The following is a 27,035-nucleotide window of genomic DNA, read 5'->3' as shown; positions in this document are numbered from 1 at the left end:
TCATCAATCACAGCTAACCAATATGAATTAAAATACATATGGAATATATAGAATATTTGGAATTCCCCTGATATTCTTATAAATTTGAGTTTCCTAAAGGATATTAACTCGTTTAGAATTTCAACGAATGGTAAAACAATCAGGAAAATAACTACAATGGCAAGTTTTAGATTTTGCAAGAATATATATATATATATATATATATATATATATATATATATATATATATATATATATATATATATATATATAATTGTTGGATGCGACAATGTATCAATAGTTCTGCACATCAACTAGGCCGAAGCCATCAAAATACAAAAACCATGCTTGCTGAAAAGACAAATTGCTGCGCCAAGACAAAAATACGTCACCGATGAGAAGAGTTAAATCTACATTAGTATTTGATTGGACCATCCAAGCTACCTGATGCAAACTGAAAAGTTAAGAATAAAAACTTAGTAATTTATACTTTGCATCCGCTGACTGAAAAAAGAAGTTTATGGTCAGACCTGTCTAACGGTAGGGTTCATCGATGTATTGAATTCATCAGTCTTTCCTTCCCATACAATTCTTCCGTCGTAGAGAAATAATAACCTAGCAATACAGCTTTAAGCTACGTAAGATGGCTATTGGAGCCCCCATAAGGAAACATAAAGAGTTCAGGAGAAGATTTTACCTATCAACAGCCCTTCTTATGGTGCTGTGCTGATGCGTTACAACAACATAAGATGCTATCTTTCCTGTCTGTCCAAGAGCATCTTGTCCCATGCTATGCACGGACCGTATTAGATCTTCGACGACGGTGGATGCAATTGGATCAAGTCCTGCAGTAGGTTCATCGTACAAAAGCACCTGAAAGCGGCTACAGAATGTGAGAGATATTGTATGCTAGGTTATCTGAAAAAAGAACTGTGGCTTTGGTTTCATCTCCAAGCAAATGAATTTTACCAAACTGGAAGCAGTAACATGCTTTTGCCTATTTCTTTGGTCTATAATCCTGGCTACCAACCAAGTGGTTCTCTCAGATAGGTAATGGCTATCGGAAACTAAAGATAGAAAAGAACTGGAAACAAAATGACCCATTGTAGCCATTTGCCTTTCCCTAAAGAATCACAAATGTCATCTGGTCTCAAAAGAAATATGCATGCACAGTTTTCTTTTTTATCGGTTACTGATTAAGCTCTAAGGAATCATGGAGTGGGTGCTTCGCATTCTTGTTTTGATTTGCAGTAGGCTACAAACAAAATCTGTAAGGAAAAATAGCTGAAAGAGGCATCTAGTCAGTCACCAAGATATTACCTTTACTATTTAGTGTACAGCATAGATCACGAAAATCAACAATAAGCATTCTCATACCTCTGGTTCTATCACCTCCTTTGTGTCATCAAAAATAATGGATCGAGCCAATGCCACACGCTTTTTCATGCCTCCGGAGAGTTCAGAAGGCATACGGTCTTCTACTCCCTGCCAAGACCACAATTCAGTATACCCAAAAAAATAAAATTGTTGGTTGTGCTACTATATGCATTAACAAGATCAATTATGCAAATATATGAATTTAATAGACAAGGACAATATAACAAAATAATCTCACAACAACTTTCATACTTCTAATAATAATTTATCCGAGCAACAAACTGCATCAAACAAGTAAATGTACTGGCATGAGATAACCTCAGCCAAGGAGGATTCTGGAGATGAGTGATATAAAGCATATGGAGATTTCGGATGCTGAACTATGATTCCAAAAGTGCCACTTGATTGAGTTAAGCATAGTTCAAAATTTCCTGTCCCAATCCTTAATGGACCAAATCAAATTGGCCACCAATATTGCAGTGAAGTCAAACTGTCAGTAAAGCTAAAGGATCATCAAAATTCAGAGGGCATTTAAGCCTTTTATGAACATATGTTTAGTTGTTCTTGGAACATAACAATCAAACAATCAGATATTATTCTTCCATAAAAATACAACTAGCAAATAAAATGTTTACATCAAATTGTATTGACAAATAGTAGCAAATTATTGTATGTTAATTGTTAAGTTCATATGTTCATCGTTTTTTGAAGAATCATTGAGTTGAACATGATGGAACCAGCTGAAGGTTCAACTTGGCTTGTTTCCTCATATAGTAATCCTATGCACAAACCAGAGTGATTACACAAAAAATGGGAAGGTGATTTTGCTACCCAAAATGTGTAGTCACCAAGGAGGACAAACATCATGACTTGTCAACATTTTCAGGGAACTGGATGCAATAAAATAGAAGGTGATTTTGCTATCCAAAATAGGTCAGGATTAGAGGGCATTCACCCAACAATTTTCTCTAAGATATGAAGCTGAAGGTGTTAAAAGGATTAGAAGTGTGTTAACTATGAAGTTTGTACATGCTAAAGTGCCTAGCAATTAATTTCATGATAAAAGGGAGAAGTAAAGAAAAATATAGACTCTTACAGAGGATACAGTAGTCAGATATTCCCTTGATAAGTGCCAGTGGATTATTGGCAAGCTCAAAGTTATATGGAAGGCAATGCCTGACCTGGACTTAATAGATGAATTTGGGAAACATTGTTTCCATGGAACATCCATGATAGCTTCATAGTCTATACTGCAGTAAGAGCTAATAGATACCTGTTAAAATCCAACCAGGCATGATGCAGACCACATATTCCAGTGACATCTGAGTTTGGAAGTACGAGGAAAGCTTTTCATGGTTGCAAATGCAGGAAGATTGCAAAAAGAGAAAACGCAAACATTGAGGACATCCAACTTCTCACAATGATTACGTAGACCTTAGTCCTCACTGCATTTGAATATTCAAAGTTTAATACAAGTATGCAAATACATCAACAAGGTTAATTTATCCAACTTACTGGCCCTTAGTATTTGATTCAAAAGGTCAAGTCTTAGTTCTAGATCCATTCATATATACAGGTGGAAGCTGCACATAAATATACTCCTTTTGTTGCATATAGAGATTTTTCACAATTTCAATCTATGGAAAAACTAGATAAAAATTTGGGAAAGAACTTTAGGTAGAGAATGCTTTCAATCTGCGGTTCCAGAAACTAATTCATGTATTCAAAATGATAGGTACCTTCAAACCAACAGCTTCTAAGTTCCTTGTCACAAGTTGTGAAATCTGGTCTGCTGACATTTTTGAATTTTCATACCTAGTGGAGGTATAACACATGTAAGAACAGAAAAAATGTATTGCATATTTTCTAATAATCTCTTCAGGAAAGAGAAACTCCTTACAATAGAAAACCAACATTTTCTCGCACTGAAAGAGAATCGAAAAGCGCTGCACTCTGGAACACCTGTATTAGTATAACCAAAAGGGGAACCAGTTCATTATGACTGAATGCAAAAGCTAGACAGTTATAAAGAGAAAGATATGCGGTACCGCCCAAGTCAATATTTACCAATCCAACTCGCCACCAAGACGTGGCTCGTGCGAGTCCCTGTTAGCACCATGCTGGTATATCATGTGTCAGTACACCGATACAAACCAATACGTATGGTACCAACAAATCTCTAAGATGGGTTCGATACCCGAAATGACGAACCATGATAAAGAGTACGAGGTCCTTAATATTTCTGGTACTTCGTAATAGATTTATATCTCTATCTTCTTACATCAAGGAATGCAGGTACATAAGGTGATCCTTAGATGATGTATCTTATTTGATAATAATGCATATATCTTATACTTTTTATTAAGTCAGATGGCAGAAGTGTAATGACCAAATAAACAAGATAAAAAAAATTACAGAAACTACCACCCCTAAGTATTTAAACTCGCACCTCAAGTCGTAGGTGTTACTGGCCAAACCATTAATCTTTATCTTATGAAATGGCATAGCATTTTTACATATAAAGAAAAAAATAAAAATGAGTTAAAATCAATTTTTTAATTATTACAACTACAATAAAGAATTGGAGATACAGATATATGAGACAGCTGAAGTAGTTTCAGTCTCCATCAGTCAACTAGATTTGTACTAAATTTATGGAGAAAATGGTAGTATAGCCTCACATGAGAAATTATATTAATTTTCTATTTCCGGCCAGGGCCTGGTAATGGTCCTTAACCAAAACCTAAATTCATGCATGAAACAACTAGTTAGTCAGTTGATCATTTTGTAATGGTATATACCTCATACATCACGGGACATATATTCTGAAATTAAGGGTCTTCAGCAAGCTAATGAATTATAATTTCAACAGGAATTGATGATGTTTGAAAAAACAATTCTGAGCACTTTGAAAAGTTAATCATTACAAGCCAATTACTTATCAGAGGCAAAAGTTACCAGGCCGATCCGAAGACCTGATATCTCTCCATCACTGACCAATCCATGTCTCTGTCTACCACATATAAGAACTTCACCCTGCTCATTATTATAATAGAAATGCATAAAAGAACTTTATCTACAAAATGCAACACATAAAACTAGCTTAGTGTATCAATTGAAATATCCAGTGTACAAGAAAATTGTATTATTCAATGATACCTCGTCTGGTGCTAAAAGCCCAGCCATGACCTTCAGAATGGTTGATTTGCCAGTTCCTGAAGGCCCGATTATTCCAACAGCTTCCCCATGCCTAATCTGACCAAGCAAAAGGACAAGGGAATAATCAAGTCAAACTTTCATCTCCAATTGTCCCAAACTTGACAACATTTGTAATAGTAGTTCATAGTGGCAAGCTGAACTTCATGCACATTGCAGGCAAAGTACAATAAGTTGACTTCCAACTCCGTAAATCCCTTGAAAAGTGAAAGTAATATATCCATATTTCATTATCAGCCATGTGAGATGCAATTAAGGTCAAAAAAGGGAAGAGAAAAATTCCAAGTATGATCACAGTATATTACCAATATCAAATCTGTCACCATCTTAAGATAAATTCTCAGCCCAAAAAAAGATGGCACTTGGGAGCCAATGCTTCAGTGTACATCAAATGCTTGATATATATAACCCAAATAAAATCTAAAAAAAGAGCAGTCAAGATATGAATTCGAATAGACCCTCCAACATTTGCTGGCAATTGATAAAACTATAACTAGAAGATGAGTCCTAGCTAGCTACTGAGCGTGTATCATGCAACTAGAAACATGATCACAGAAGACCGATATAGCAAAAGAGGCTTGAAGCTAAAGAGATAAACTGTGAATTATGGTTAGAAGTTCTAACCATATCAATTGACCACAAATGTTCTAACTTAGAACATTTGTGGTAAATTGAAACTGTATTCTTGCTGGTACACCATTATTTCAAATAAAAGAACCACGGAAATGCCATTTGAACCACGGAAATGCCAGCATGGTAGGTGAGCTTCTTATGCATACAAGGGCCCTTACATCAAAGCCAAAGGCCTATGGTTAATACTTGACACAGTCTATAAGGCTTGCACAGTTATGATACATTGAATGTGTTATTTGAAGGCTGATGAAACGACAGAATTTTATACCTGAAATAAGATCACAATCACAGGGATGACTAATATTTAACTAAAATCATTAACTTCAAAGCCAATGAAAAATACTCAACGAGTCAAATCTCTCTTGATGATGTGAATTGTGAAGTTCTTTTCTTTGGAGAGAGAGAGAGAGAGAGAGAGAGAGAGAGAGAGAGAGAGAGAGAGAGAGAGGGAGAAGGGGGTTCATTTGATATTATTTTGGCCATCTGATTGATTTTGCAGAAGAACTTCTGTTTATATATTAAAAAAGCATTTAAATTATGCAAATTACATGACAATTTCAGTTCAAACAGTAGTGCTTCTGCAGATTTGGCATTTGGCAGTCGGCTATAAGCAAATGATCTTCAATAAGTACAAAAATTGAACTGGTGTTTAAAGAATTTGAAATGCAAAACAAATCTACCAAGCGACTTGTCTGGAAAATCCAGGATTAATAGAAATTATAGGATATCTATGTACAGAGTGCCTACTACTGAGATTTTCCCCATAGAAACACAATATTTACATCACCAGCAATCATTTGAGTTTTACAAAATCTCAAATTAACCCTTGGATATCAGATTTTAATCAAATCTCAACCATCCATGTGATGGTGATAATTTTTTATCCATGAAATTAAACTGATCATCCTTATGAAAATTTGTCTCTTTATCATCCTATGAGAGAAAACAGTTTCTCAAAAAAACTCAGTCGTTTATTCCTTATGAATAATATTGGCCATATAATTTGCTCTTTTCTTGCTTATTCCTTTAGTGTTGATGTAACAGTCCCTGCAATCTGTAACTAGTGATTTTTTTGTTAGTTACTCTTTCTAACATCAATGATTTACTGAAATTAAAAAAATCATTATACCATCAATATTGTGTTATGTGAATATGTGTGACATTTATGACTCCTGAAGTCAGTGTATTATTTTATTTAGAGGTTTTCAGCAAACACTATTATATAGTTTCATCTTTGTTGAAGCCCAATTTCGCATCAAATCTCTCCACTCATTTGTCCTACATCACTGACCTGGTAAAGATATTTCCTAGTTGACAACTAGAACAATATCAAAAATCCTATTAATCATCTTTAATATAAAAGTTATAGGATGAGATAAGGTGACGATGTGAAATGCCTAGATCATCATGCCAATGAAGGAATTTGAATCATGCAAAGTACATCTCTGATACATGCAGAAAAGATGCATGAGGATGACCAAAATAAAGACTTTGTGAAGATCTTAGTTTTACCAACAGGAGCTAGGTCAAATTTATGTTAATTTAAAACACAATAAAATCAAGTTAGATCATTGACGAACTGAAATCTGATTTGGTTGCAACTCTAAACATTCTTAATTAACTAGAACTATAACAAGGTGGAGTAAACTAACAAATATTTTCTAGATTTTGTATTTTGGATGTTATGCTAACTGACATTGATAGAAAATAACTGCATCAGTTATTGAAGGAATAGTTATCCTAAATGTAATACATCAAGAAAAAGGAAGAAACTTTACCTTGAAGCTAACTCCTTTCAGTATTTGTTTGTCCCCAAAAGATTTATGGACATTTCTACACTCGATAAGGACTTTAGGTTCTTCCTTAAACTCTGTTCCCGCTTCCCAACCCTTGGACAAGGGTGAAGTCTAACCAGAAAACCATGTAACTTATTAGGAAGATATTTGATGACCAACATAAATGTATTGATGTATGCAGCAAGTACAATATAATTTTTTTACTCTTCTGCATGAAAAATAGACTTACCACACACCATGACGCTAGAAAAGCATTGGCATACAAGGTATTCAGATTTAAACATTGAAATAATGATTGCAGACAAAAAATTCAACGATCGCAGTAAATTACAAGCTAATTACATATTACCCCATGTAGTTAGACCTTTTTAGCATCATAGTTCCTAAACTTAAAAAATTTACATTGGAATCTCTATAGTTACGAAAGTGAAACATCTAGCTCCATTTACCCTAACGTCGTCGGTTTTACCGACGGAATCATGAAAACGATGGGCAAAAAGGTAATTTCAACGTGTCAATTACGTTTTTAGTGGTGGCGAACAGCGACACCACTAGGAGTTGTGGAAGGTTGTTGGGGATAAGGGAGGGCGGTAGCGAGAGGTGAGGCGACGACGCAGATGTCGATGCTCTACATCAGCATTAGCACCACTTGACAACTGCATCGGCGTCGACGTAGATGCAAAGCAACGTTGCACAGCATATGTGTCGGTATCGACGCAGATGTGACAAAAGGACTGCTCAACATCTGCATCGGTGCTGACGCAGATGCAAAGCGACGCTGCCCTTCCCGATATCGTTGTTGGAACCGACGCAGATGTGGAGCATCGACATCTGCGTTGTCGCCTCACCTCTCGTCGTCGCTCTTCCTCCTCATCCACAATAGCCACAAGCGACCCCAACTGCACCGTCGTCCGCCATCACCGAAAACGTAATTGGGATGTTAAAAAGTACCTTTTTGCCTATTGTTTTCATGCTTCCGTCAGTAAAACCAATAGCATTAGGGTAAATAGAACTAGATGTTTCACTTTCACAACTATAGGGATTCCAATGTAAATTTTTTAAGTCTAGAGACCGAGAAGCTAAAGAGGGCAAACTACAGAGGGTAATATATAATTAGCTCGTGAATTACAAATACATCGATAGCAGGTTTCCTTTATTTCCCATTTTCAAAAGTAGGTTTCTTTTCTCTTTCTTTCATCTCGGCTTCCCCTCTTCTCCTTCCTTTTCCCTTCATTGGACTGGTCTTATTTTTTTTATTGAGATAGTCAGATCACCTAAAGTGGGCCAAAATCAGCTACCACATGCTGAGTTTAATTGATTCAAGTCTATTTCAACCTTTTATTATTATAAGACTAAAACATCACACATATAGGATGTATCATATTGGAATTGCTTGATACAGAAAATTATGCTTCTTCCTTAAAGAAAAAAATATTCACTTCTCTAATTTACACAAAACTTCTCAATTATGAAAGATACATTATTTTTCTTCCATCAGAAGGCCCATAAACTCCCATTGAAACAACCTAGCTGATTATTCATTGTCGAACTGCAACTATTAATTTACAACAAATTAGAAAGGAGAATGCATTAATTAATTTTTATAATTTATATTAATGGACATCCCTTTCTTCATAGGAATTGCAAAATGTTAGAATTAAATACTCTAAAGGTGCTTGATTAGTCAAAGCATGTCTCCCAATTTCCCAAACATGTCAAAAACAATCAACAATTCATAATCATATAATTCTCCTAATAGAATAATATACTTAATAGACATGAACAAACTCAAACAAGAAATGAAAATGATTCAAATGAAATTAACCCAAATCTACTTATTTAGTCTGAATCTCAGCCCAACTTTCAAAAATTCTTGATTTCGCAAATCTAATCTAATTTTAACCACAAATTTCTGGAAGAAAAGGCAGCCTATTGGTGCCTCATAACAAAAATGTCTTCCACATGAACCAGAATTGTCGAATTATAGTCAGGAACAAAGTGTAATAAAGCAATGCACTTCCTCTTTTGCTTATGACAAACAGTGACAAAAAAAATTAGGCATGCACATCCAACAGCTAGTGCATACATACTATATCAGGGAGACAAATTGTTCATCAATCAGGAAACTAACAACTAAACCTCCCCATGGTTTGGTTGGGTTCAAAGCAGGCTTCGTCCGAGATTTCACAGTTTACTAAGGCATGAGCTCAACCAAGCCTAATCATTAGCCTAAGCTCTAGGTTCAAGCTTGGCCAAATTCAAGCTTTGAGTTTAAGGCTTTAAGTCAGAACTCAAGGCCTAATACAGTCAACAGCTTGTCTTGACTTGTTGAGATCTCGACTCTCCTGAGTCTATAGTGCTACACCACAAGACTTATTAATAACATTAGACTTAATATGGTAAGTAAAATCAACATATTTGAGCTGGACCAATCTTTTTTATTTTAAGCTATAGATCAACCCCTATTAATCATCAGCTAAATCCTAGCCCCAGTATGGCTAGTAGGGCTCTGAATCTTGAGTATAGCTGATTGAATAGCCTTTAGGCTCAATCAGATTAATAAAGATGCCTAGCCCATATAATACAATAGTATTTCTTGTTTTATTTGTGAAGCGAAAACTTTCAGAATTCTACAGAAAAAGAAAATTTAACTAAAAGAATGTTACAATATTGGTCACGACATGGCAACCTGTAATATATAATCATTATGAACTAATTATAGTGTCAATTGATACAAAAATAGCCAAAAAAAATGGAAAACACTTATATAGCACAAGTAAAGAAAAAGGAGATTCTCTAAAGAGGGAGAGCCTAATAAAATCCAAATTCAGAAATCAAAATGTCAAAACATGACATATTAAACAACAAACCAATGATCTTCATAGAAGGTAAAGCTTTTCATACAATAATTGGATCCACTAGTCAGATAAGACGACCTCATACAAACTCATGCTTAGGTTCAAAGTCGAATCCATAAAGAGTATATTGAATCCCGGCATTCAAAGACGTTACAGGGGCTTAATTTTGGATAGGCTCGATATCGACATTTCAAATGTCATAAACTTCAACTTCTTTTCCTGTAGGAAGATGCACAAAATCCATCTTCCTATACCTCTTCATATCCCTCTTGTTATCCTACTTTACATCTCCCTCTCTACATGTCTTTCTCCCTTATTCTCCACTCAGGTTTTTGGTTTGTTATCCTGTGTATCCCAACTGCTGCAAGTTAAACAAGAAAGTTTGACATGGCCAAATTACATGAACATAATGTCCATGGAGATCAGTCAAGCATGATTAACAATGTAACCGATATTTCTGAGTTTGCTAATGTGACAATTTGAGCAAAAGATCCATCATTGAACGCTTGACATGAAAAACCCGATGTATTAATTGGGAATTCATATTCGTAACAGTCGATTGAATGAAAAAGAAGAAGAAGAAGTTTGCAAGGAAGAAAAATTATATGAAAAAAATCAATTCAGACCGATCGTCGAGCTCACATGGCTTTCAAAAGCAGAACGTCCGTCGCCCCAATTCCGCGGAGGGGCGCTGCATGCGCAAGCGATCCGTCTCCCAACCGGCCACGACCCGCTCGATAGCTTTTTCGGGGCACGAAGAGAACTCTTCCTTGGCGCCGGCAAAGAAGCCAAACGTGGAACCCATAGATTTCCCGAAGAGACGGTGGAACTCGACATGACCGATCTCACGCTCGGATTCGAGAGAGAGGAGATCTTATAGGAAAGCCAATCAAAAAACCCCTCGCAAGCGAATGGGCTGAGTCGATGCAGGGGAGAAGGAGAGAGGAGGGCCCGTGAGGTGTTTGGTTGCGCTCGAGGCCGACGCCTCCCACACCGACCGCACAGCGCAATGGGGAAAAGGGACAAGAAGAAATGGAGCACGGCAAAGCTGACGTAGACGTACATTGGGTGTGGGATCCTCTACAATAGTACTTCTAAATTGAAGCATCCAATTCTTCCATCTCAACCGTCCATGGGTACGCGTGACACGTGGTCAATTAAATATGATTTGACGAGACCGAGATTTTAGTTTGACTCGGTTGGATCGAAGCAATTAATTTATTGATTCAAACCATTTGGTAATTAATGATTTATCCTTCTTAATTTTTATTTATGCTCTAAAATTGTGTCATATTTTATAGCGTGTGTTACGGAGACTAATCTGAACAATGATATTTTACAGGATACTACTTGTTATTTTCGGGAATCTTATAATGGTTGACTTTTGGACTTAATATGATCTGATCAACAAGGTTAAATTTATTTTTGATATTTTAATTTTTTTCAGACGATCTAAATCTAATTATTTTGTTATTCATATGTTATGTTGGAATCATAATTATATATACTATAATAGATTGAGTTGTTATTCATCCAAATCTTTTTCAATTAAACTTTAAATAAAGTCAAATAATATTGAACTATTTCTTATTTCTAGCGGTATTAAAAATATATTTATATTACTAAAGTAGCTTTTTTCTTACTTTAGAGTACAAATTAAGGTAATTTACTAGTTGTGAATTTTAGTTATGACTTAAACTTGAGATAATAAACTTTTCAACTTAAGTTAATAAATTTTAAATTTTAATTAAAAAAATTAGTTATTTTTATTTTTGATATGAAAGTGTGGGGAAAGCATATACTTTGTGAGTTATTTGTGCACGATGAAAGTTCATATACTTGGGTGAATTCCCACAAAAAAAAATCTTTGTATTTGAAAATTTTTTTAGAGCGTTTCAATTTTCAAAAATTTTTATATAGTGCTCTTATAGTATGAAAAGATAATTTTGCCCCTAACTCCCTATCGAACCTGTCTCCCCTTCGCTATATCTTATTAGATCTATTATCGTCTTCACAAACTCGACAAAAGAAAGATGTGCAATAGAAAGTTCGATGGGATCCACAAAGACAATGATGACCTTTGCACCCTCTCCTTCCTCACATGAGAATTGCAAACGATAACATTGATCACCTGTGCAACGAGCAAAGACTACAAGGACAAGGTGATGGGTCCAACGAGAGCTAGGGATAGAGTTTGAGGTGACTGAAGAGTGGTGCAAAGGAGGTAAGCCCGATGAGGGTTAAGGGTAAAATTATCTTTTACAAAAAGAAAATGATATTGTATGAGAACTTTTAAAAGTTTGGATTGAAAATAACTTTTTTTTATATATTCCCCTTATATACTTAGCAATTTGTTATTGATTTATTGGGATTACATGGTTCATGTATATAGTGCTTAAGTTTTTTTTATAATGATTAGATGTTGAATCTTATTTCATGCGTGTTTACAGTAAACTAGAAGTAGTTATTCATACAAGTGTTTAAACGGATAATGAATCATAGAAAAATATGTTTGATTACATTACAAGTAATTTGAAGGCTTATACTCTATTGGATTACAAAGTAAATCTCGAACCAACTAAGGAATTTTGTTAAGTCAAAAGATGGAGATAGTAGAATTACATCAGTTACACTAATAGTAAGAAAATTAACAAAAATATTTATTTGTCTAAATGAAACTATATATATAATTTACAAACGTGAGTTGGTTGTATATTTCTTTCTCTATATTAAATGTTGGTTACATTATTTTTTTTATACAAACGATAGCTGATGAAGATGAAATTTGATCTTATAATCTTATAATGATTTGCTTCCCCAACTAATTTATAACATAATATTTGGAGGATTTAACCTAAAATCAAATAATGTAAGTATGTGGTTGAATAGTGATAGGGCATATTTTTGGCATACATCCACGAGAGCATGACCAACCAAGCCCTATCATTTCAGCCTCCTTTTCACGATAGGGCAGGGGTCGTCAGGTACAACCTCATTCGAGGAACTTGTGACAGCACCATCAAGTACAAAGCCGACCCCCACCCAGTACAAAGCTGACATTGATAACTCAGGACGATGCTGTCAGGTACAAAGTCGACCCCAAGAACTCTGGACGATGTCGTCAGGTACAAAGCCGATCCCGGGAACTCAGGACAACGTCGCTAGGTACAAAGCCGATCCCGGGAACTCGGGATGGCGTCGCCAAGTATAAAGCCGACCCCGGGAACTTGGGATGGTGCCGCCAAGTACAAAGCCGACCTCGGAAACTCGAGACGGTACCACCAAGTACAAAGCCAACCTCGAGAACTCGGAACGACATCGCTAGGTACAAAGCCGACCCCGGGAACTTAGGACGGCACCGAGTATAAAGCCGCCTCGATGCAGACATCGATCGCATATAAGGTATGGGCTAGCCGCCTGCAGGGGTCAACAACCATTGAACAAACCCTGTACGATCAATCCTCGTGCACAAGTATAAGAGTCAACCACCTAGCTACGCTAGGGGAGGCTTTTTCCCTAGAGAATTCGGGAGAGGACTTTGAGTGAGATCCCGCTCCACTAACTTGACATTCGGAGAGGTCAGGCCAGGAAAACATCTCCCCGACTTCGACCTATGTGCAAGGCCCAGCGACGAGGAAGCAGACGACGATCAGCTCTGCTCGACCCAACCCGACGACTGGCCTAGAGTCTTCGTAGGCATCTCCTTGGACATTCGGAGCCGAACCAAACCGTGTTGACTCCCTAACCATAGTCTAAAGTTCACTAACAAATGGTTATTGAATAACCAGTAAGATTGATTGAAGTTGTAGTAAAATTAACCAACATGGTATCCTATATTTCATGTGTAATTTGATGATTCCAATTTCACAAAAAAAAAAAAGAATCATAATTCGATTCCAGACAATTTAGGTTTTGATTCTAGTTCGAACATAATTTCGATTATAGTTTGACCTTTGAATATGAAATGTTAACTGTTATAATATAGTTTCTATTTATATTTTAATTTTTTTAATTGATTTGGAATTGAACCGGAATCCAAACCGTATGGAATCAAACCGTGAACCCGGTTCCTCCCAAGGGGGGTTCACCGTTGGTGCACATGGGAGACTGAGCACACAGTGAAGAGGAAGGTGACCAACAGAAACGCCCGTTGGAAAGGTAGGTGGCGGGTGCGACCCACACTGCCGCAGCCACAAGCCCAGCATTCAATGACGAACATTTACGACACCGTGTGTATCTGAACCGTCAATATACCCGCGTGGTCCATCCTCGGCCGTTGATTCATACCAAGTCGTTGCCTGCGACAGCAGTGTCGGTTGGCCAGAATGCGTTGGCTGGTTTAATCCAATTCAATGCAGCCCCCCAACCACTCTCTCATGTGTCTCTGCACCCTTCTCTCGATTTAGATTTTTATTTATCTATGCTATTGGGCTAAAATTTGGGCGATTTATGGAGATTAATTTGAGGGGTATTTAATAGTGGTTTCTCAATTTGGGCGAAATCGATTCCTTCGGAGGGATATAAATGTCATTTTAGTTTTACTTTTTTATGTTTCGAAATCTCCGATTGGCTTCGGCGGAAGGCGATAATTTTTCTAAGAGGGATCGATCGTCGGAGGGAAGAATGGAGGAGAGGAAGATGACGCACCCGGTGGCGGAGGCGGACGAGCGGAGCCCCTTCGGGCGGCTGAGCGCGGAGGACTTCTACGCGCGGCACGCCGTGTCCCACGCCTCCTCCTCCTTCGTCAACCCCCGTGGCCTCCGCATCTTCACCCAGTGGTGGGAGCCGCTCCCTCCCGCGCGGCCCATCGCCACCGTCGCCGTGGTCCACGGCTTCACCGGCGAGTCCAGCTGGCTCGTGCAGCTCACCGCTGTCTACATGGCCAAGCACGGGTTTGCCGTCGGCGCCCTCGACCACCAGGGCCACGGCTTCTCCGACGGCCTCGTCGCCCACATCCCCGACATCGAGCCTGTTGTCGATGACTGTGTGACCTTCTTCGACTCCTTCCGCGCGCGATACCCCCCCTCCCTGCCCTGCTTTCTCTACGCGGAGTCGCTCGGCGGCGCCATCGCGCTGATGATCCACCTGCGGGAGAAGGACGGACGCGCGACCCGAGGGTGGGACGGGGTGGTGCTCAACGGGGCCATGTGCGGCATCAGCCCCAAGTTCAAGCCGCCGTGGCCGCTGGAGCACCTGCTGTGGCTCGCGGCCGCCATCGCGCCAACCTGGAACATCGCCTTCACGCGGGGCTCCATCCCAGACGTGTCCTTCAAGGTGGAGTGGAAGCGGAAGCTGGCCCTGGCGAGCCCCCGGCGAACGGTAGCGCGGCCGCGGGCAGCCACCGCGCTGGAGCTGCTCCGAGTGTGCCGGGAGGTGCAGGGGAAGTTCGAGCAGGTGACGCTGCCGATGCTGATCGTGCACGGGGCGGATGACGTCGTCTGCGACCCGGCCTGCGTGGAGGAGCTCCGCCGGCGCGCCGCCAGCGAGGACAAGACCATACGGATATTCCCGGGCATGTGGCACCAGATTGTGGGGGAGCCCGACGAGAACGTGGAGCTCGTGTTCGGCGAAATCATCGAGTGGCTGAAGGCTCGAGCGGTGTCCCACACGGCCGCAGAAGAAGGCAAAGCTTGAAGCTCCTGTTGATCCATAAGACTGCCAACATCCCGACGTATTCGGTGGCCTCTCTTCACTGTGTGTGATGTAGTCATAACGCTAGCCTTGGAAGTCAGACGTGTGTTTGTGCTATTGTCTGCAATGCATTTCCGTTCATGTCCAAACTTTGCTTCTTCTCGTATTCGCAAGACAGCTTCTGCAAATAATTTGCCTTCTGGATCTAGGTTTTGACCACTTGGCTACACTTTCATCTGTTGATTGACTCTGAAGAACTTCTTGCGAGGTTTTAGAAGCAACAGATGTCTTCAACTTTGAACGTGAGTAAGAAAGATTACATCTGTATCACCTCAGCAAGGCATATACTTGATCTAATTTCTCAGGGATACTAAAATTTTCCACTCTATTCTGACTTCTATTAATAATACACCTTTCACAATCTTCAATAGTTCTTCACATCTAATAAAAGATTCAAATGTTTGTTCCTTGTATGGTATTCTTCCTCAAAGCAACCATTTGCTCTGCAGAGGATCTGCTTTCATGGTTTTTTGGTAACAATGAGACAAGCATGTATGTATACAAATGTCGATATCAGGATCTAAGACAGTGAATCATGGTAACACCAATACGTTAAGATGAAACCTTTTACACCTCCGATTGTCACTGAGCATGTATATATAACCTTTCTCGTTAACTCATAATTGTAAATAATGTATGCATGGGAAATTAATCCCAGCAGCAAATACATCATGTTGCATCACATCAAACTCATGAAGATTCAATTTCTCTTTACGGAGAAGTACCAGATCTAGTCTTCAGCAGGTGGATCGACCCAGCGGCCGTGGTCCTTTATGAGCTGAATTAGAGCTTCAGTTGCATGTTCCATTGCTATGCCTCGCTTCACCACGGTCTAAGACATGAAAAAGTCATCCTCCTGGCTTTAGTAAAAGAATTATCTCAAACCTATAAATGCTAATATTGGAAATGCCTCCAGTTCAAAATTTCTAGTTTCAATTACTTTATGATCTGAAGAGTCTGAAGCATGAAGTGGTAAAGGCTCGAGACCTCAAACCAATGAGACATGCAGAGATCCAAGAGGTAGATTTTACAAGGTGACAATAGGAATGCTTCAGTTGAATGCAGCTATAAATTGCACTTCCAGTAAGCTATAAAATGCATTTAATATAAAAGGTAATTTACATATTGGTCCCTTCATTTTGTAGCTTATTTACTGATCGATCATTGCCTTATTGTTATTTATATCTCAACACCATTTTCTTTGTAATTTCTCTAGTTTTTCATATGTTTCATTCCTTTATCCCAACTTAGTTGCATAATTGCTAGTCATCCAAAGTTCATAAAGCCTAGTGAATTCCAGGTTAATAGTTCAATAACGACAAAAATAGATATGTTCTTTTTCCTAATAAAAACCTCAGGTTAATGCGGCGAACCCAGTAAAAGTCCTTTGATGCATGTAATGATTACAACAACTCATTACTTTACAGTATAATTCGAATGTAGTGATTATGCTGAGGACAGCACTTACCTTCCCTACATAGAGGTCAATCTTTCCTGGCGAACCACCAACATAACCAAAATCTGCATCAGCCATCTCTCCTGGCCCATTCACAATACAACCCATTATTGCAATCTGCAAAAGAGTAGAGGGTTAGTTCCGATTCAATACAATAGAAGTGTTCAAACATGCCAGTGCTGAGATCGAAAATTACTGAGACACCAGGCAAATGAGATGTCTTTTCCCTGATCTGGGCACTTATTTCTTGAAGGTCAAAAAGTGTCCGCCCACAAGATGGGCAAGACACATATTCCTGTGATAGAATTGTATGCATAGACGATTACTTAATAACCCAATTATATTCAGATAATTTTCAAATTTCACTGCTAAATAACAGTTTGCAATAGCTTACAGTTTTTGTGTTGCGCATTCTGCAACCTTGAAGCAAGTTAAAAGATGTGTTTCTCAAAAACTCATACTCCTGGTCAGAAGCCTCAAGCAGCACACCGTCCCCAAGCCCATCAACCAAAAGAGCACCGGCACTGCTCCCAGCCATAATGACCAGATCATCTCTGCCAATTGCAGAACTAGAATGAGAAATGAAAAATATATTTCCCGTTCCAACATTCATTCAACTTTTGCGCAGATCCCACCGTTACCTGTGGATCTGTTCAGGAAATTGTAAATGGTGGATTACAGGAAAGTTCAGGGAATTTCCTTCTAGATACTCGAACAACCTGAAAAATAATCAAGATCATAGAAAAAGTGTCAAATAAAAGAAAATCTGTGCTGGTTGACAGCCAGGAGTCTCTAATCCAAAATGGAAAAATGTAGCACTGAGTAGTGAATAGAGATTGATATTAAGAGTAAAACGCAAGGTAAAAATGGAAATAAACAGAAAATCCAGCAAGTGTCTATTATTGTAAAAACAAAGATGGGTGTTTAAGGACTAGCTACATAATTGACTACTGTTACTATGATTACTCACCTCCTTGCTGCATGAACTCTGCTGAGTTTATCTTCACTGTATGGAAGATCATGTAGCAACATTGTTATATCACCAACAATTTTAAGAATATCTAGTTCTTCATAAGGTTCATCTCCTCTGACAGTTACAGCTAATCGAGTGCCTATAAAACAAACACATCACAGGACCGATGAAGCCTCAAAAGAAAAAAGAAAGAAGCAAAAGAGAAGTACAAAAATAAAATGTTACCTTCTGGCAAAAGCTTGTAAGCACCAGTTGAGAGTTGCTTGAGGTTGACAAGGACAATTGCATTAGGAAGTGGTTTTGTCAGCTGTTCAGACAGTGGAGTTACAACACCCATACTTATATCGATCAACCTTTTGAGAGCTAACCTCTGATCATAGGTGGCAAATATGAATCAGCCATAACAGAAAATTTCATGTTTAATTTTGATTAAAAAAAATCAAACTAGTAAAATATAATTATTCAACTCTAAATTCTGCAAAAGATCTAACTTCAATCTTCTTTCTTCCAAAATATAAAGAATTAAAAAAATCCTTACAGCATCAGCATCTTCCAATGGAGGAAGTTCTCTCAAAAGAATAGAGTCCACTGTTGCCAGATCCTGAATGCAATATACATTTCAGCAACACACTTATATTTACAGGCTCCAATGAATTTACTGAAGCATGATGGTGGAAGTTGAGATTTAAAAACCTTGAAAGGCATGCCAACCGCAAGTTTTGCTGCAAGAGACTTGTAAAGAAGTTCTGGTGTCTGACATAAGAAAATTGCCATAATCAGGATAAGATGCAATTAATCAAAAGTAGATGCAAATATAACTGACAGGCCAGGGTGATGAAGAAAGCCAATGACTAATCTAAGTCTTATCTAGAAACAAAAGCTATGCATCATATCTGCATAATGTAATAAATCTAAATGAAGAGAAATAAATAAGCCCAAGGTTGATATGATTGGGGGTGTTCCAGATTGTCAGAATCACATCATGAGGTCTGGATGTTTTGAGACCACCAGAAATCAGCTAGGATTGGTTAAAAATGTGGAGATTGACTGGTTTCCTGTATCCAGCAGGTCCTAATGAACTGCCAAATAATTGGGGATAACAGGGTCAGAATTAATTGATCCTGGAATGACAGGCTTAGATTAGCATTGGCAGATACCTGTGGACCTTGAATAAGCTTGGACTCGTGAAATAAACACTTAAGCATTTGTTTGGTATTACAGTTCACTTTCTAAGCAATAATATGTGCAACAATAAAATAAAAAATATTCAATAACAATTACATAAAAGCAACACATACCTTCAACATATCCAAGGAAACTGACATAAGAACAGAACCATCACGATGAAGCACACCACGGTAGTCCACTTCCTCACCCTGGACAAAGTAGCTACAGTAAGAAAGCTTGCAACGCAAATCAAGCCAGAAAACCAAATACACTGCTAACCTCCTTTTGCACTGGAAGTTGACCACTTCTACGCTGGAAGTCAAAGTATCGTCTATGTTTCTCTTCAAAAGGTACCTAATAAAAAATTGTGTCGCACAAGTTAGGTTCTAAAGATTAAAGGCAATTATTAAGAACGGTAAGGTAGACATCGCATACTGTAGCACTTTGCTGTCAAGCAAGGACTGGTAGAAAATGACAATTGGAAAAGAGCCTTACAGTTCCCTTCTGAAGATTTGCAGCTTGCATACCGAGGTTAGCCAATCGTCTGCAAGGATCAATTTCTTCCTCTGGTGGTTCGGTCAGGGATACCCTGATTGTATCACCTAAACCATCCTGTGGAACAATGGCTACAGATATTAGAGAATTTCATTCTACTTATAAACTCCAACTTTACTCGAAAGTGCGACGTTTCATATAACCGAACTCTTGCTGATCTCCAAAGCATGACCTTCTATCTTATCACTAAATACCATTCGACATCCTGTAACATTATAATTTTTCTATTGGAACTCTCGTATGGTGAACCATAAGTTTATGTTTTCCAAATTTCATACAGTTTAATTTCGGTCGGCTGCATTTCTGAATGATTAGACACGTGTCAAATGCATTCATCTTTTATATATTTTAAGCTCTGTTTACATGGAAATTTGATATGTGCTTACTTAATCTGACCATAACTCACAAGATAGCATCACCTGCATGACTATGAAATATGTGTGTTACATATGAAGCCTTAACATACTTCAAGAAAACAAATTAAGAGAGAAACCAACAATAATTGTTCACATAAATGAGCAAGAATTATGAGGCAGCTATGCAAAGATTCTCGTAGCTGCTGTTCCTGTAATGATGTGAGAGAGGTGAGAATTTAAAACCGACTTATATGATGTCTCTCATGGATTAATCTGAAATGCATGATATTTTCATGATTGCTTATGTTTGTGATTCTAAGTTCAAAGTTGCACCAAAAGGTTTGTTAAACTTGAAGACTTGGTCTATCATGAAAGAAATTACCTTTTTCTTTGTATTACCGGAATGAACTTTCTGCATTTATATAACTTATTTATGCAATTAGGGATCTTGAACTCCACAAAGATGTAAATTTGCTTGAAGTTTACTCAATGGTTGTAAACGGTCTAGTATTAGACATGAACTTGCTGGGCTTTTGCAACTATAAGGGTCCATGTGTCATGATTTTGAAATGTCTAGTTGACCAACCCACCAAAAGCATGCTTAATTTTTTTTCACAAATCATCATGTATGGTTGATTGATGAAACCCACCAAAAACCTGCTTAGTGTTTTTGCACAAAGTTGTCATAAATGGCTGATTGACAAGACCCACCAAAAACCTGCTTAGTGTTTATGCACAAGTTGTCATATGTAGTCAATATAACACTTGGACAAGTATTCGATGGAGTTTGTCCAATAACTTCACAAAGAAAGAAGGTGACAAACTTCTAATTTACCTTCTTGTTTCAATGCTCATGAAAAAAAAGTGTTGCACAACATCGTCAACATAATAAACTCTGCTTGACATATGAATATGAAGACATAAAATGTGCAAATACTATAAAATAAAGGGTTTGAAGAAGTATGAACCTGAAGAAGAGTTCCTATTCCAATTGCAGATTTCATCCGTCCATCTTCTCCCTCTCCAGCTTCAGTAACCCCTAAGTGCAGAGGATAATCCCAACCCTGAACATACATTTCTGCAACAAGCAAACGATAGGCTTGAACCATGACAACTGGGTTACTTGCTTTCATTGAGAAGACAAAGTTATGGAAGTCTAGCTTCCGGCATATCCTGGCAAATTCAAAGGCAGATTCAACCTGTCATGAGATAGCAAGATCTTCAGCATAGATTCTTCTACAGAGAAAAAAGGGTTCCTAAAGTGTAGTTTATAGAAAGAGTGGTCACCATTCCTCTTGGAGAATCTCCATAGTAGCTCATTATGCGATCAGAAAGACTTCCATGATTTGTCCCAATTCGCATTGCTCGTCCATACTTCTTGCATTTCTCAACCAATGGAGAGAAGACCTGACCAGAAAGATGAAGAAATAATTGACTGAATACTAACATACTTCAAAGGTGGCTTGAACTAAGAATGTCATTGATTCAGTGGTAAGATAATGCAGATGATGTAAGCAACAATTTAACTGCAAAATATGAACACAACAGGAAACAAATTCTTAGGTCTCTGTAAGCATTACAAATACATGTATGGGATTCAATGCTATACGTAACATTCAATGGGGAAAAAGAGTCTCATTAGGTCTCCAGTAGAGACAATGTAAAGAACCTCAACAAAAAAATAAACTACATAAGGCCCATGGATATATCTGTCAGAAATAGAATATCTAACTCAAAATCAGATTTAAACCATTCAACTCTGAACCAGTTTTAGAAGGAATTAGTTGTGTTAACAGCTGGGCATCCTAGGCAATTCACACTACTACATGCACATGCATTTTTTATTATAAAAAATGGAAAGAAGGAAAACAAACTAATCTCCCAAACCTTTTCAATATGCTCAAGCTCTTTTTGATAGTCGTCATCAGTAAACTCTATCGTCTCAAATTGGGCTCGCCTATCAGCTGCAAAGAAATTATCTCAGTAATCAATGCTTAGAATTTGATGGTGGGTGTTATTCTTCATACAGTAGATTTACCAACCAAAATTTCCTGGATTGACTCGAATCTTATCAAAACATTCAGCCACCCTGAGTGCAACTGCAGGTGCAAAATGGATGTCGGCCACAAGAGGGATATTGTAACTGGATTCATAAAAAAGAAATTATGATACATTACGGAGGGTTTCTTAAAGTGTGCATTATCCATGCACTTGTCCCAATGATGAACAAATGTAAGACCTACTTTTTCTGGACAAGTTTGTTCTTGATTTCAAAACAAGCATCCGCTTCTTTCTTCCCTTGGACTGTTATCCGAACCAAATCTGCTCCTTTATCTGCAATTCTTATTACCTGCCCAGTGCCAAAACAACAGTTTCAACCCGATACTGTCGAAAGAAAAGCATGCAGTATAGTGCACAAACAAGTTTAGAGAGAACCTTAAGAAAAACATAAAAAAGGAATCAGATGGCATTGGACATTTGGGAAAAGGGCAAATTAAATGAAAAGAATAAAGGACCCAAATTTCAGATCATGCATATAGTAATAGTCAATGAAAAAGCTTAAGCAAATAAGACAGAGATAAATCATGGCCATTTCCACATGAAATCTATTTCAGATTTGCATAGGAAACTAAAATTTCTTAGTATTATTCATACATGGTAAACTGTAACAGCCAAAGACTCAAACAGGTGTGGCCTTCTCATTTACATCCACGGCTCAAGTTTCCTTACTCTGGAGGCTTTGCACGTCAGAATTCAGTTGCTGTTTGCAATATCGACTGTTTGCTCGAACAGCACTACGCTTGTGATCCAGACATTACAACTAAAGATGAAAGTATTTTCAAAATAACCAAATAAGAAAACTATATATAAGGTTACCAGCTCTAGTATAAACCAACTAACTCCTTGTAGGTCAATTCAAAATTTAAAAGATGGTGACTAGGGTTTTAGATGTAGAAATAACCTATCTGCTTGAGATCGCATAAATTGATCTTCCCCAAAAAGCTATGCGCACTTGGCCACCTTTCTTGAAAATTTAGGCAATGTCAATGTGTGAATGATTCTATTTGTAATATAATTAGTTGTCACCGCTCCATGTTCTATTTGAATGATCCAGTGACAAACTTATCCTTCAAAACTAAGCATCATAGCCTAATAAGCTCAACAATAATAAATGTGAATTCATACTAATGACATTCTTGGCATAGGAAAAGTAATTATTACATGATTACATAGGGAAAAAAATATAATCACAGGATTAAGTGAGTGAACCTCTTCAACAGTCTTAGCCACATCCTTGGTATCGGAAGTCGTCATAGTCTGAATTCGTATAGGATGCTCGCTGCCAAGTGCCACATTTCCTACCATCACAGTACGTGTCTTTCTCCTGACAGTCTTGTGTACCGATTCACAGTACTTCTGTCGAGGAACTAACATATAAAATGAAGCACAAGTTAAAAGGAATCCTTGCCACTAATGATGTAAGGTTTTTCTGAAACTTCAAACTATCATGATCTGACTTGCTTATAGATCTTATATTGATGATAGTGAAATAAGTTATCAACAGGGGGTTTATAATCTACTTTAGTGTTAAAAAGTCGGCAATTCAAACAATTGCGTATGCTGAAGGGGAAATTATCTTTTTTAAAAAACGAAGAAGGAGGGGACAAATGTTATGTTGCAGGAGGTCGCAACGGAATCAGAGACAACTAGAGCACGTAACATCAGAAATTTTGATAGATGGTTTAACAAAAAAGAATCCTTTGTAATAAATTTCTTAAACAAAGTGAAGTATAGCTACGTAACACAACCTAACCATCTGCGGTTATAGAATATTTCAGTACCTAAGAGGGGACTTCCTTCTGAGGCGGACTCAAGTTCCACAATCTCCGACCCAGAATTGGAAGAACTCCTAATCACAGCCGCGTGTCTTCTCCGGAGCTTCATCCTCGGTTGCTCAGGAGCGCAAGAAACCCTGGCGAAATCTACGCTCTTTGCAAAGCTCAAGCCGTAGTCCCTGGTCCGCAGACCAGGAATCGAAGAAGGAACAGCTCCAGCGGCCATATCCACAGCACCCTCTCCTGACCTTCTCAGTCCTACAAAGACACAATTAAAAAATCAGAAAAGGAAAAAGCCAGAAAATTCACAAACCAATAAATTAACTGGAGGTTCAGATAGCATCAATTCCATTAAGCATGACCACAAAATCCAAAACAAGATAAATCAATCGAAGAACAAAAAAGGGGCAAGGCTTTCAGCCGACACTACTTCTGGAATTCTGTATCAACAGCACGCCCTTCCGGGGGAATGACGACTAGCAGGAAGAAGAGGAGGCGCTCGGCAAGGTACAGCGAACCTACTCACCAATCCAGGGGAGGAAGACGCAGCTGATGGTGACGCCGGTGTGCGTGTGTCGCACAAGAGATGCCTTGGCCGACCAAACCAATCTAGTTCGGAACAATTAGCACCTTTTTATATGCATCATTTAGCGAATTACAAATGATATGCATCAATTGGAGAACTTCAAGAAAACCCTCTCTTTTTCTTTTTTTTTTTTGAAAAATATCCTATTTCTAGACTTCTCTAAATGTAATATTATAATATTATATCATATTATAATATTTAATATATATATATAATATTATATCATATTATAATATTTTTTAATAACATAAAAAATACAATAACATAAAGATATAATGATATATAATACTATATATCATTGTGTTATAGTGTTTTACTAAAAAAATATTACAATACAGTAAAAAATATTATAATTAACAAAAGAGGATTTTTTTAAAGAAAAACTTAAAAAGAATTTTTTTTTTTGAGAATCCACCCAAAGAAGATTTATATATTTCAAATTAATCTCTTCAATTGATTTAAAATATAAATTTATTTAGGTTAATTCTGACTAATTGAAAATATGATATCTTCTGAATTATTATAGACATATGGAAGATATCATCCTTCATCACAAATATTGAAAATGTTAAATTGATCTCTTCTCCTCTTCCATCTTCATTTCGTCTCATTTGATTATTTATTTATTTTATATTTTATATCATCAATGAAAAAATTAAAATTAAAATTAGTTTTTCAACTAAGTTTCGATGGAAAACTTAAAAATTAAAATTATTAACTGTTAATTATAATATTTTTATTATTTTAAATTTTATGACTGAAAATATGGTTTTTTTTTTTGGGACAATCACTCTGTATCCTCCCATCCTTTGATACGTTAACTGTGATCTATTACCTCCCATCCTTCTCTCGTTTCCCCACAGTCACTCGTCACAAGATAACGTTACAATGCGAGCAGAATATTCCGCGCTGCGAAGCGACGGACGCGCCCCATTCCTGGAATCTTCCGCCACGGATGGCTTCTAAGCTCTTGTCGCCATTTTAACAAACACGAGAAGAACGCAGGAGGAGGTGTTCTCTGGTCAATTCGAGGACAGTGGCAACCGCAGAAGCATATCAGGTTTTTGTTTGGATCTTCCTGTTCTTACATCTACCTATTTTTTTTTTATTGTTTTTTCCTTCTATTTTATGGTATTAAAAGTACAATTTGATCTCTTTTTTTTTTTCCCTTCTGTTAGAGTTTAATAGAAGATTGGATCCTTTTTCTAATACCTTTTGTTCTTGAGAAATAATCACTTAATTAAATTGGATTTATATCTATTTTATGTTCTTGAATTTATATCTAATTGAATTCTAATTTGATCGATTGATACGTATATTCCTATAAGATTTGAGTTTGAATCCTACAGTCCAAATTTGATTTACTTCGTAATCGACATATTTAAATGAGATATCACATCAGATGTAGACATTTCATCCAAGTCCAACCAAAACGAGGGATGATGATTGACCCAACGCTGTCGTCTCATCATCGGACTTCTTGCATCTTTGTCAGGACTACAGTAGGGCCAGCTTGAGCCGCCTAATTCACGAACGCATCGACGTAAAACACGCGATGTCACGGTTAGGCATAGCTTCTTCCTTCCTTGATGATGCTTTGACTATTTATCTTTTCTCTCTCTATTGATCCTTCTCTCTCACTTTCTCTTATCGTTGTTCTGATATCAAAAGATTAAACCTTAGTAGGTCAAATCTTCCTCACCATTAAATTAAGATCGATAACATACGAGATGGAGTCGATTAAATACATTTATCTTTCTCTTATCACGATAGTTATGATAAAATGCTTTTTATTTTCTGAACAATTAGATTATTTTTAGTTTATGCATGATTGATTACAACCTCCAACTCTGTCTCGTCATTCCATCATCTTCACCTTTGCCTGTTTTGTCTCTTTTGTCTTCATCCCACTAGTAGAGGTGATCACGATGGGATGATGACAATGATCGATAGGACATAGATCAAAGAAAATTTCATCTCTTAAGAAATAATAGATGTTCTACAGAAATATAAACAAAAAACATGCTCTTCTAGAAAAATATAAAAAGTTAGATTGTTTTGAATTTATCCTTTTCTTAACATTAAGAAAAACATAGTTTTAAATAGCTTGATATATACGCTCTCGCGAGTTCCAAGAAACTCTCTACATCTATCATATAATAAAAAACATGAATCATACTGGAGAAAATGCAACTAAACCAACATTTGGCTCGCAGGTAGATCCGGCAGTCTGAATCAAAACGTGAATCATACTAATGGCATGAAAAGACCGATTTGATAGGCTGTGTGTTTGGACAAAGAACCACGCAAGTCATGCCACAAAGTCAAAGCGCATGTCGCACGCTTCGGTTTCCAGGAACACTTGATGGAAACCCAACTCCATGCATTAACTTTGGTGAGTCCAGAAAGAAAGGCTTCGATATTATAAAATAATCATAGGTCGCATTGTGTTGATAGAGATGGTGGGGACATTAAACGATAAGATATGTATCGAGACAGGAAAATATTATTGAAAATTTTAGAGAATATTCTTGATATGATCATTTAGTCGTACAT

At 37.5% G+C, this 27,035-nt stretch overlaps 3 protein-coding genes across 4 annotated transcripts; 1 reads left to right on the top strand and 2 right to left on the bottom strand.

The window, feature by feature from the left end:
- Positions 1–23: 23 nt before the first annotated feature.
- Positions 24–10,866, bottom strand: LOC135628170 (protein TRIGALACTOSYLDIACYLGLYCEROL 3, chloroplastic-like). Its single transcript, XM_065134699.1, has 10 exons — positions 10,502–10,866; positions 6,984–7,112; positions 4,516–4,611; positions 4,315–4,392; positions 3,257–3,318; positions 3,096–3,171; positions 1,357–1,464; positions 677–852; positions 510–594; positions 24–433 (listed from the first exon to the last, which is right to left on the bottom strand). The coding sequence occupies exons 1-10, from the start codon at positions 10,694–10,696 to the stop codon at positions 395–397; spliced, it is 1,044 nt and encodes a 347-aa protein (XP_064990771.1). The 5' UTR covers positions 10,697–10,866; the 3' UTR covers positions 24–394.
- Positions 10,867–14,374: 3,508 nt separating this feature from the next.
- Positions 14,375–15,698, top strand: LOC103978253 (caffeoylshikimate esterase). Its single transcript, XM_009393984.3, has one exon. The coding sequence runs from the start codon at positions 14,408–14,410 to the stop codon at positions 15,491–15,493; it is 1,086 nt and encodes a 361-aa protein (XP_009392259.2). The 5' UTR covers positions 14,375–14,407; the 3' UTR covers positions 15,494–15,698.
- A 385-nt stretch (positions 15,699–16,083) lies between these two features.
- On the bottom strand, positions 16,084–24,576 carry LOC103978263 (4-hydroxy-3-methylbut-2-en-1-yl diphosphate synthase (ferredoxin), chloroplastic). Of its 2 annotated transcripts, none has more exons than XM_018829010.2 (20): positions 24,420–24,576; positions 23,900–24,151; positions 23,328–23,485; positions 22,301–22,407; positions 22,100–22,200; positions 21,945–22,021; positions 21,345–21,464; positions 21,026–21,256; positions 19,642–19,758; positions 19,426–19,500; positions 19,278–19,355; positions 18,673–18,732; positions 18,518–18,580; positions 18,205–18,349; positions 17,977–18,118; positions 17,648–17,725; positions 17,401–17,560; positions 17,203–17,301; positions 17,019–17,123; positions 16,084–16,382 (listed from the first exon to the last, which is right to left on the bottom strand). In XM_018829010.2, exons 2-20 carry the CDS (start codon positions 24,117–24,119, stop codon positions 16,281–16,283), a joined length of 2,238 nt encoding a protein of 745 aa, XP_018684555.2. In that variant the 5' UTR covers positions 24,120–24,151; positions 24,420–24,576; the 3' UTR covers positions 16,084–16,280. The 2 variants fall into 2 exon arrangements, with proteins under 2 accessions (XP_018684555.2, XP_009392271.2); XM_009393996.3 differs by having other exon boundaries at positions 24,324–24,476.
- Positions 24,577–27,035: the final 2,459 nt, after the last annotated feature.

Source organism: Musa acuminata, chromosome BXJ3-1 (assembly GCF_036884655.1).
Source record: "Musa acuminata AAA Group cultivar baxijiao chromosome BXJ3-1, Cavendish_Baxijiao_AAA, whole genome shotgun sequence".
Classification (NCBI taxonomy): Eukaryota; Viridiplantae; Streptophyta; class Magnoliopsida; order Zingiberales; family Musaceae; genus Musa; species Musa acuminata.
The sequence above is the reverse complement of the archived record's forward strand: the minus strand, read 5'-3'. Positions and strand labels throughout refer to the sequence as shown.